At 42.9% G+C, this 12346-nt stretch overlaps 1 protein-coding gene across 1 annotated transcript in view; it reads left to right on the plus strand.

The window, feature by feature from the left end:
• Positions 1 to 12346, plus strand: part of LOC140425003 (serine/threonine-protein phosphatase 6 regulatory ankyrin repeat subunit A-like) — a 128887-nt gene that overhangs the window by 25288 nt on the left and 91253 nt on the right. The window contains exons 6-7 of the mRNA XM_072508772.1: positions 3735 to 3817; positions 6770 to 6833. Coding sequence (XP_072364873.1) covers positions 3751 to 3817; positions 6770 to 6833 — 131 coding nt within the window. The 5' untranslated portion in view covers positions 3735 to 3750. The remainder of the gene's footprint in view (positions 1 to 3734; positions 3818 to 6769; positions 6834 to 12346) is intronic.

Genomic DNA, 12346 nt, shown 5'->3' on the forward strand with positions numbered 1-12346 from the left:
GGCCCGCGATCGGGGCCCACCGATCCGCGGGCAGGCCTGTGCCGTGGGGGCACTCTATTATTCCGCACCGGCGGCTGTAGCAGTCCGCCATGGCCGGTGCGGAGACGAAGCTCTCTGCGCATGCGCTGGGATGACGTCACCACACGCTGGCGCTCCCGCGCGTGCGCCAACTCGCGCTGGCAGGCGGAGGCCCTTCGGCGCCGGTTGGCGTGGCACCAAGCGCCTTCCCCACTGGCCGGCGCGGTGCAAACCACTCCGAGGCCGGCCTAGTCCCTGAAGGTGCGGAGGATTCCGCACCTTTGGGGTGGCCCGATGCCGGAGTGGTTCACTCCACTCCTTCCCACCGGAGATGCCCGCCCCGCCGATTACGGCAGAATCCCGCCCCAGGAGGATATATCTTGGTCAAAACTTTTGAGTGCAATTCAAGTTTTAAAAGCTTTGTTCTCTGAAGTAGCCTAATCTTCATTGGAAGGAAGACATTTTACATTTATAGACTTTTACTACTTGCGATTAAACAAACTTTGAAACTTCCTTAATTAACCATTTAAAAGTTCTAAGGGTGTTCGTTAGCATTGTTTTATTTTTAATAGCAAAAAGACGAGCAGCAGCTCCCATGCAATTTTGCAATGGTGTAGGTGCCCTGAATGCTGTGTTTAAATACAAGGACACCACCATCATGTTCATACGTAGAATATAGAAGCAGGAGAAGACCATTCAGCCCTTCAAGCTTGCTCCTCCATTATGATCCTGGCCTATCGTCAAGTTCAATACCCTGATCCAACCTACGCCCATAACCCTTGATCACTTTAGCCCCAAGTGCGATATCTAATTCCTTCTTGAAATTACACATTTTGGCCTCAACTACTTTCTGTGGTAGTGAATTCCACAGATTCACCATTATCTGGGTGAAGAAATTTCTCCGCACCTCAGTCCTTATCCTCAAACTACGACCCCTAGTTCTGGACATCCCCACCATCGGGAACATTCTTTCTGAATCTACCCTGTCTCATTCTGTCAGAGTTTGAGAAGTTTATATGAGATCTCCTCTCACTCTTCTGAACTTCAATGAATATATCCCTAACCGACTTAGTCTCTCTTCATATGACAGTCCCACCGTCCCACGAATCAGCCTGGTAAACCTTCGCTGCACCACATCCATAACAAGAACATCCTTCCTCCGATAAGGACACCAAAACTGTACACAATACTCCAGGTGTGGCCTCACCATTGCCCTATACAATTGCAGTAAAACATCCCTATTCCTATACTCAAATCCTCTCGCTATGAAGGACAACATACCTTTTACCTTCTTTACTGTCTGCTGTATCTACGCGCTTACTTTCAGCGACTGATGCAGGAGGGCACCAAGGTCTCGCTGAATATCTGCCTCTCTCAATTTACACCCATTCAAATAATAATCTTCTTTCCTATTTTTGCTGTCAAAGCGGATAACCTCACAATTTATCCCATTATACTGCATCTGCCATGCATATGCCCACTCATTCAGCCTGTCCAAATCCCGCTGAAGTATCTCTGCATCTTCTTCACAGCTCACCCTCCCACCCAACTTTGTATCATCTGCAAATTAGGAGATAATACATTTAGTTCCATCGTCCAAATCATTAATATATAATGTGAACAGTTGGGGTCCTAGCACAGATCCCTGCGGTAACCCATTTGTCACTGCCTGCCAATCGGAAAAAGATCTATTTATTCCAACTTTTCTGCTAACCAGCTTTCTATCCAGCTCAAAATACTACTTGTAATCCCTTGTGTTTTAAGGTTATATATTAATCTGCTATGAGAGACCTTGTTGAAAGTCTAATAAACCACATCGACTGGTTTTCCCTGGTCAGCTCTACTAGTTAGATCTTCAAAGAATTCTAGCACACCTTTGTGACTCTACATTCCTTAAATGTTCAAGACCTTGTTTCTCTTGTCCCTTTTTTGAACAGAAACCAAACTCTTGCCAGCATCCTGCATGGTCTATAGCACAAAGCAATCCAGCTGCAGCTTCTTTATATCCCCATCTTTAGCAGCAGCTGTTATTTTTTTTAACTGCAAAGTGTTAGACTGCCAATGAATTTTGTTTTGAATTTCTCTCCCCATGAACCAGGTCTCATGGGCATTTCTCTGAACTGAAGTGATTACCATGACTTCTGTTTCACTTGCCAAGTTTCCTTTGGCAGCATCTTCCAAACCCACGAGGGGCAGGACGTTTAGGGGGTGGGAGGAAAAACCTTTTTATTCAGAGGGTGGTGGGAGTTTGGAAGTCGCTGCGTGAAAGGGTGGTGGAGGCAGAGTCCCTCAAAACATAAGTATTTAGATATGCACTTGTGATCCCAGGGCATATCGAAGCTATAGGCCAAGTGCTGGAACATGGGATTAGAATAGTTAGCTGGTTGTATTTCACTGGCGCTGTTGCGTTGGGCCGAAGGGCCTTTTCTATGCCTTATGATTCTATGACTCTATGGCACTACCACCTAGAAGAACAAGAACAGCAGATACCTGGGAACTCCACCACCTGGAGGTTCCCCTCCAAGGCACTCGCCACCCCGATTTGGAAATATATCACCGTTCCTTCACTATTGCTGGGTCAATTTCCTGGAACCTCCTCCCTAACAACACTGTGGGTGTACCTATACCACGGGGACTGCAGCTGTTCAAGAAGGCAACTCACCACCACCTCCTGAGGGCAACTAGGGACGGGCAATAAATGTTGGCCTAACCAGCGACTCCCACATCCCGTAAATGACTTTTAAAATTGGAGGGAGCATTTTAAAACTCAGCCTTCCTGTAAAACTCAGCATTCATGGCAGTATATAGATTTCTATAGAAGTATGTGTGTGCGTTATCTGCACTTATTAGTCACAAGCTCTTTGCTTTACATGTGCCAGATAATTTAATATATTAACAATTAAGAAACTTTAATTTCTGAAGCCAGAAGCACATTTGGAACAACTATTCACTGAGGATTGCTTTTTAAAAAATAAATTTAGAGTACCCAATTAATTTTTTCCAATTAAGGGGCAATTTAGCATGGCCAATCCACCTACCCTGCACATCTTTGTGTTGTGAGGGCGAAACCAACACACACACGGGGAGAATGTGCAAACTTCACATGAACAGTGACCCAGAGCCGGGATCAAACCTAGGACCTCAGCGTGTGTGACTGCAGTGCTAACCACTGAGCCACCCGTGCTGCCCCACTGAGGATTACTTGTAGGGGATTACTCCTGCAAGCAGTATTACTAATGAAGAAAGAATTTATATTTATGTAGCAAGTAATCACGTTTCTGAAAAGTATCCATGGCATTTCATGTAACGATACAATTGTTCTGTATCCGCTATTGTGACACTAGCTAGATGCTGATTCAAGTACAGTGTTGTGATTTCATTTGTTCACAGGCTGAGTACATATTGCATTCTTTCCAATTGTATATCTTCAACTATGTGTGTTACATTTTAATTAGTATGTATATAGTTTTCTTGCATTTTAATCTATGTATTTGCCCAGATCTCGTTTTAGCAAACAATATGGGAACTGAGAGAAAGATCATTGTACGATAACTTATAATCAGATATTTAAAATCTCAGCTTTTGATTCTGCAACTTATTTTGATTTTGCTAAAAAGGATTGTGAAGATTTTTATTTAGGAAAACAGTTTTTAATTCTACGAGTAATGTGATTTTTGAATAAATTAAACTTTTAAAAAATTCTGTTTTTCCTCTAGCCGGGGTATTCACGGAATGTTTCCACTACATCTAGCAGCCTTAAGTGGCTTTTCTGATTGCTGTCGAAAGCTGTTGTCCTCAGGTATTTGTACTAAAGTTAAACTTTTAGCTACAAATTGGTGCTTAGGCCCCAATGATGATCATTTAGCCCCCTCCCGCTGCCTTTACAGCCCTCAATGCTGGTTCTTTTTTTTCCAAGCACATTCAAATGCGTCAACATAGCGCAAGACAAAGTACATACAGCTTGTTCAATTTTCCCATCATTAATCCCCCCCGCCCCCCCCCCCAAAAACAATTCCTCAAACACGGATAGAAACAGCCTCCATCACAAGTAAAACCCCTCCTTCTACCCCCTCGGAATGAACTTTTATCTTCTCCAGATGCCCCATACACAAAGTTAGCAATTATCCCCAAGAACCCGCACACACGCTAGCATAACCAATCATAAACTGAACACAGGCACAGAAAGATATAACAATGTACAAAATGTGCAAAAAGGTTAAACAAAGTGTACAGGATATAAAAGATACAAAGGGTACGCAAAGTACAAATTTGTCCAAAAACATACGGATGGTACACAAGTCCCTTACTCAGCCCTACCCCAACCCATGCTCCTTAACAAAGCCATTCACCTCCTCCGGCATCAAGAAATAATTTTTGCGACCGTCAAAAGTTACCCAAAGTTTGGCCGGATTCAGCACACCAAACCGTTGTGCCGGAAAAGCACAGTTTTAGCCCTATTAAACCCTGCCTGTCTCTTGGTCAGGTCAGCACCAATATCCTGGTAGATCCAAATTCGGTTTCCTTCCCAGCTGCAGTCCCGACTTGCCCTGGCACACCTCAAGGTCTTTTCTTTGTCCTGGAACTTGTGCATACACAATCACCACTCGTGGTGGCTCCCCAGCCCTCGGCTTCTACCTCGACCTGTGCGCCCCACCTCCAGGGCCTTGTCAAAATCTCTCTCCTCCACCAACTTGGCAAACATCTGTGCGACGTAGCCCGTGGCATTCGTTCCCTGCACTCCCTCCGGCAGGCCCACTCACAAAGATTTTGCCACCGAGACCTATTCTCTTGGTAAACCAACCTTGCGTGCTACACCTTACGGATATCACCCAGAATTGCCATCTCCGCCTCCAACTACGCATTCTGGTCAGACACCACCTTTTCCACCTCCTGGATCATCGCTCCTTGCGTCTCCAAGTGCTCTCCATCCGATCCAGGGTCCCGTGAAGCGGTGCTACTGCCACCTCAATCACGCTTACCAGTCTCTCTGCATCTCCTTTCGTTGCTGTCGAAATTCCCCCTTAATAAAACTCATCAACTGTTCCATCAGCTGTTTAACCGTCGGCGACGTCCCTTCCACCTGCGTCATCTTCCCAACTTGTGCTCTGCCATGAGTCTTCTGCAACTCCTGGGCCAGGACTCTCACCGACTTTAACTGGGTTCGATAGCCCGTAGACATTCCAATCCGGGGGAGCGACAATCACTTTCCACTCTCCTCACACTTTATCCATCAAAATTCCCCTTTAATCGGGTAAAAAGGACCAAACTGACACTTCCAGCCAGGAGCCACTTTGTGTGCGGCCGATCAGACCATGGCCTCCACCTGAGATCCCCTATGCTGATTCTTAAAGCAAAGATAATCAAGAATGTGGGAGTAGAAATCCTTCTCAGGTGGTGCAAAATGAGCAGTATCGAACCAACAACCCATAAAAAGCAACCTCTGATATTTGAAATGAAAATCGCTTATTGTCACAAGTAGGCTTCAATGAAGTTACTGTGAAAAGCCCCTAGTCGCCACATTCCGGCACATGTTCGGGGAGGCTGGTACAGGAATTGAACCGTGCTGCTGGCCTTCCTTGGTCTGCTTAAAAGCCAGCGATTTAGCCCAGTGTGCTAAACCAGGCCCTTAAATGAAAATCGCTTATTGTCACATTATTTAATTCTATTGCAGTCAATTCTGCATATTTCTGATAATGCTGTTTCCTATAACGCTCATTTTGCACTGCCGCATGAGACTAATTTCTAACCCATGATAAGTGTACATTACCTTTTCAAGTTAATTCCAATGCTCTTGCAGTCTATATATTGTTTAAAGTTGAGCATGAGATCCCAATTCTGCTTGCTTCACTTCAGTTGGTTCCTGCATAATCAGGTGGCCATTTTTATGATGTGGAATCAGGAGTTCGTTGGTTAGCGCAGCGCCGAGGTCCCAGGTTCGATCCCTGCTCTGGGCCACTGTCCGTGTGGAGTTTGCACATTCTCCCCGTGTTTGCATGGGTTTCACCCCCACAACCCAAAGATGTGCAGGGTAGGTGGATTGGCCACACTCTAAATTTAGAAAGAAAAACAGGAGTTTGTTAAAAAAGTTACCCGCTTCACCTCCCAAAGACTTCCACTCCCCCAAACCACATACATTTCTTTGTTTACTACATTAAATGAAGACTAAGTAAAATAAAAGATAAATACCCCAAAAAGTCATGCACAAGTATGTCTGAATATTGCATGTAGTACACCTGGAAATGTTTAATGAATCTGAATTCCTTGTCTGCTGCAAACTAGTTATTGGACTGTAGAAACTTGGTGTTGTCACTTGTTTATTAGAAGAAATTGGGAATTTGCTGAAAATAAATCCCCCTTGACTGTTACAACTGCTATATACTGATTACCTTAACATAAGTAATTTTCCCTCCAAACTTCGACCACTACCCTGATCACATGTCATCCAATCAAAGTTCTATATCTTGTATACTGTGAGGTAACATCATGTTAAGTGAATATCAGACTACCAGTGAAGTGTGTGGATTGGGATTGTCAGTTGATTATTTGAAACAATTGATGCGAATAATTTTCTAATTTTTTGACAATGTAAAAAGTTGCTTTCAATCTTTTTACACTGTCGCTATTGTTAGATTGTGTATGTTAAACAAGACCCTGCTTAGCACCAGTTCAGCTTTAAAGGTTCTGCTGACAATTTGGCAGAAGAGATGAATGTTCCTTTTGTGGTTTCACAAAAACCTTATTCATTTTACAGGCTTTGATATAGACACCCCAGATGAATTTGGCAGGACTTGTCTTCATGCAGCTGCTGCTGGAGGGTGAGTAATGATCTTTTTGCTTTTTTTTGAGTAAGTAGCATTGAGCCATCAACAGCGCTGTCGATAACCATAATTATATCCCTATATCTCATGGAGCAGCAGTTGGAAAATACTAACAGCAAACACCATTATCTGTGTCTGAGATGGGCAAATTACAACGTGAATGCAAATGAAGTACTGCTGTCAAACATGATCTTGATCAGGAAAGCTTACATGAAGGCATCTTGCTATGCAAAGCTTTACTGTTTTCTTCCAGTTCAATGACTCTGCTGCCATATTGGAAGATCACACTTGCACGCAGTCTTGACTTTATTTATAGTCAAGTAACATAATTTATTATTTTAGTTTATTAAAGATACTGTTTGGACAAACTTAGTGACTGTAAAAAATTGTCTTGTGCTTTAAAATTGCTAATAATTTGAAGGCATTTAAATGAATTCTGGAGATTCCAATGGCATTCTACGAATATCATTGTGAAGATATTTGGAGTGGTTCCCCCAAGGCTTTATGGGTTATTAAGTCATACGTGAATATCCCAAGTTATCCTTTTTGATTCCAATTCTCTGTTCTAGTACCTGATTTTAGCCAGGACAAAAATAGGTTGTTACATTTGGCAGTAGTTCAAAAGAGAATTGGATGTGGTTCCTACCCCTCAGCAATTCTTGTCTTGGGAAGCACCCTGTCCTAACTTAACCATGGATAATGGCCATTTAGAGAAATTACACCAGGTCATCATTTATTTCCATGTAAATACATAAGAGTCTCCATCTCTTACAGCAGGCAGGTTTGTGCTAATACTATTTTCTTGTTATAAGCAATGGCTTGTATAACGCAAACACAGTCTTGTTAGTGACCCAATACCAGTGGCTTGCTACTGATAGACAACACCGATCAACACAATTCCATATCTCTCCATCATTCACCTACAACATACACGGCAGTGGCAGCATCTTTTAATGACCCAATGTGTCCTGAATCATCCAAATAAATTAATTACTCATTCACTTAATTCCTCATTGACGATTGCATAAAAAGCTCTGGACACCAGCAGCAAATTATAAGAACGATACAAGAATTTTGCTCTGAGGTAATACACTGCCTGATTTGACCATTAGCATTTGGTCGTTAATTTTTCCCAATGAAATGTTTAAATACCAATGCATGTTGTGAATGAAGTGTTACATAGAAAATAAGAGCAGGAGTAGGCTATTCAGCCCCTAGAACCTATTCTGCAATTCAGTATGATCATGGCTGATCCTCTATGTCAACCCCAAACTCCCACGCTATCCCATTTCCCTTGACACTTTTAGAATCTAGAAATATATCTATTTCCTTCCTTAGTATATTCAGTGACTTGGCCTCCACAGCATGCGGTAGAGAATTCCACAGGCTCACCACCCTCTAGGTGAAAAGGTTTCTACTCATTTCAGTCCTAAATGACCTACCCCGTATCCATAGACTGTGACCCCCAGCCAAAGGAAACACCATTCAGTCTGTCCAGTCCTGTCAGAATTTTATACATTTCAATTAGTTGCCCTCCTAAATTCCAGTGAATACAGGCACAGGTGGGGCGGCACGGTGGTTAGCACTGCTGCCTCACGGCGCCAAGGACCCGGGTTCGATCCTGCTCTGGGTCACTGTCCGTGTTGAGTTTTCACATTCTCCCCATGTCTGCGTGGGTGTCACCTCCACAAACCAAAGATGTGCAGAGTAGGTTGATTGGCCATGCTAAATTGCTCCTTAGTTCAGAAAAAAAAATAATTGGGTACTCTTTATAAAAAAATTCTTTAAAAAAGAATACAGGCCCACTAGACACGATCCCTCTTCATAAGACAGGAATCAGCCTGGTGAATCCTCGCTGCACTCCCTCTATGATGAATGAAAGTATATATTTCCTTAGATAAGGAGACTAAAACTGCACACACTACTCCAGGCGTAGTCTCACCAAGGCCCGATGCAGCTGCAGTATGACATCTTTGCTTCTGTGCTCCGGTTTTCCTACAATGAAGGCCACCGTTTGCCCAACAAACTGCTTGCCCTACCTGCATGCTTGCTTTCAGTAACTGATGTCCTAGGACACCCAGGTCCCTTCCGTCAACATTTCTCAATCTATCACCATTTAGATAATATTCTGCTTCTCAATAACTTGACATTTATCCATGATATACTCCATCTGCTATGCATTTGTCCACTCACTCAACTTGTCTCAATTACCTTGAAACCTTTTAACGTCGAGCTCATCACTCACATTCCCAACAATGTTCATGTTATCAACAAACGTACTTTTGGTTCCCTCATCCAAATCATTGATGGATATTGTGAATAGCTGGAGCCCAAGCACTGATCCCTGCAGTATCCCACTAGTCACCGCTTGCAACTGTTACAACCCCTGGGCTAGTGCACGGTCAATTCCAGCTCCATTTGACCTGGAGTCGCAACACAATTGAAATTAACAATTCATTCTTAGAAAATACCCAAAGTCTTTGGTCTTTGGCTGCCCAATAACTACTGTCACCAGGTTTGTAAATTTAATCACAATTAATTTTTATTAATAACAATAACTGAGTAAATAGGCAGCAAATACAACTGGCGAAGTATCTAATTCCTAACTACCCCTCTTTAACTCATCCCACCCTCTATATATGTGTATATATATCGATACATATATTATATACACACACACACACATACATACAGACATGCAGAGGAGAAAGGGGGGTATGAAGAAAAATAAAAAGGATAAAAGTCTCTGTTTCAGATGAATGTCATCCTGTGCACCTTTCTTCAGTCTAAGCCTACAGTTAGAGGTTTTTGCTTTCAGAGTGTAATGGTGTTCACTGTAAATTCACACGGTCTCAAAAGCCTCTGGAGAAAAAGAGAGAGAGACAGCAGCGCACAGCTACTTCTCTCAGTATCCAGGACCTGACTTGTCCCTGGTTCTCTGAAAACCATCCCACATGGGTAGGACCCAATCACCGCCTGTCACCAGGCAGAATACAGTATTCTGTATTCATAAGACAGCACGGTAGCATTGTGGATAGCACAAATGCTTCACAGCTCCAGGGTCCCAGGTTCGATTCCGGCTTGGGTCACTGTCTGTGCGGAGTCTGCACATCCTCCCCGTGTGTGCGTGGGTTTCCTCCGGGTGCTCCGGTTTCCTCCCACAGTCCAAAGATGTGCGGGTTAGGTGGATTGGCCATGCTAAATTGCCCATAGTGTCCAAAATTGCCCTTAGTGTAGGGTGGGGTTGCTGGGTTATGGGGATAGGGTGGAGGTGTGGACCTTGGGTGGGGTGCTCTTTCCAAGAGCCGGTGCAGACTCGATGGGCCGAATGGCCTCCTTCTGCACTGTAAATTCTATGATACTATGAGTATTCGGTCAATTCATTGGCTACCAGCGAACCAATCGATCCGAATCCCTCCGATCTCTCGGATGCCAGAAAGTCTTGAGTTTTTCTGTTCGAACGCTAAACCTCCAAAGCACAGTCCCATTTAGCAATTTTTGAGTTCCTCACTTGCTCTGCTCGACTTAAAGGTGTTATATGTCCATTGAATATCCATGGATCTAAATGATAATGACTAAGTAAAAGAGATGGGAAATAAGAGAATTAACAAGACGGGCCCTTGCATTACTTTAAAAAGATTTATTCATACCTACTCTGCTTTCTGTCTGCTAACCAATTCTCAATCCATGCCAATACATTACTCCCAGACCTGTGCACTTTAATTTTGTACATTAACCTCTTTTGTGGAATTTTATTAAAACCTTTCTCAAAATACAAATACAAGGGCGGAACAGTGACACAGTGGTTAGCACTGCTGCCTCACAGCGCCAAGAACCCGGGTTCACTTCCAGCCCTGGGTAACTGCCTGTGTTGAATTTGTACATTATCCCCATGTCTGCGTGGGTCATTACTTTATTGGGTGCAAATGATTTTATTATACTAATTTCTTTCAATTTCTCTCACCGTCCCTTAGTTCCTTAGCATTTCTGGGAAGTTATTTGTGGCTTCCTCCATGAAGTCACAGCTAATGTAGTTGTTTAATTGTTCTGCCATTTCCTTGCTCCAGTTTCGGACTGTAAGGGACATACGTTTGTCTTGACTAATCTTTTTCTTTTTCTTTACTTCTAGAAGCTTTTACAGTCTATTTTTATGATACTTACAAGTTTACTCTTGTACTCCTCTCTTTTTTTAAAATAAATTTATCGTACCCAATTTTTTTTTCTCCCAATTAAGGGCCAATTTAGTGTGGCCAATCTCCAATTCAGAATGTGCAAACCCCACACAGACAATGACCAGGGGCTGGGATCAAACCCTGGTCCTCAGTGCCGTAGGCAGCAGTGCTAACCACTGTGCCACCAGTCACCCTAGTCCTCCCCTCTTAATTAATCTCTTCGTCCTACTTTGCTGAATTCTGAATTGCTCCCAATCCTAGAGTCATACTAGAAAGATCCCTTCAGCCCATCACGTCTGCACCGTTCAGAAACAACCAGCTAAGTACTCTTATCCCATTTTCCAGTACTTGGCCCATAGCCTTGTATGTCTTGGCATTGCAAGTGCACATCCCCTCTAAACCTCCTGCCCCTTAACTTCAATCTATGACCCTTGGTCATTGATCTCTCCACCAAAAGAAAAAGCTTCTTCCTCTCTACTCTTTCTTTGTCCCTCATTTTATTCATCTCTATCATTTCCGCCTGCAGTCTCCTCTGCTCCAAGGAAATCAATCCAGTCTATCTAATCTTCAGAACCAAAACTCTCCAGCCAGGCAACATCCTGGTCAATCTCCTTTCCAGTGCTATCACATCCCTCGGGCTTGCTCCTTTTCTAGCAACTTTATAGGACTCTTTGGATCTATATTATCCTTGTTATGTTGTGCAATACGATTGGAGTAATTAATGACCTCATAGTGAAGGTGCCAGTGGGTAGCAGTGACCATAATATGATGGAATTTTACATTTGGTTTGAAGAAGAGAGGAGTGAGTCTGAGACTGTGTTTTAAACTTAAATAAGGGCAATTATGAGGGCATGAAAGCTGAGCTGACTAATGCTGAGAAGAAATTTGATAAAGTGCCACATTGACTAAAGTGATTTGGCAAATTAGGTTATGGGATAGATCAATAGAGATGCAGTGGCAAACATTTAAGGCGATTTTTCAGAATGTACAGAATAGATACATTCCAATGAGTAAGAAATAGTTGAAGGGGCAGACTCACCATCCCTGGTTAATTAGAAACATTAAAGATCATATATTTAAAGAAAAACATCAAATTGACAGGTGGCAGGTCAGAAGACTGGAATGAATATAAGGAACAGCAAAGGATGACTAAAAGATTGGAGGTAAAAATTAGAGAACGAGAGAAAGCTTGCCAGAAATGTAAAAATAGATAGAGCTTTTATAAATATTTAAAAGAGGAAAGAGTTAACAAAGTGAGCATTGGTCCTATAAAAAGTGAGTCTGGAGAGTGGAAAACAAGGAGAGCTGATGAATTGAACAGGTATTTTGCATCCGTCT

This window comes from Scyliorhinus torazame, chromosome 6 (assembly GCF_047496885.1).
Source record: "Scyliorhinus torazame isolate Kashiwa2021f chromosome 6, sScyTor2.1, whole genome shotgun sequence".
NCBI lineage: Eukaryota > Metazoa > Chordata > Chondrichthyes > Carcharhiniformes > Scyliorhinidae > Scyliorhinus > Scyliorhinus torazame.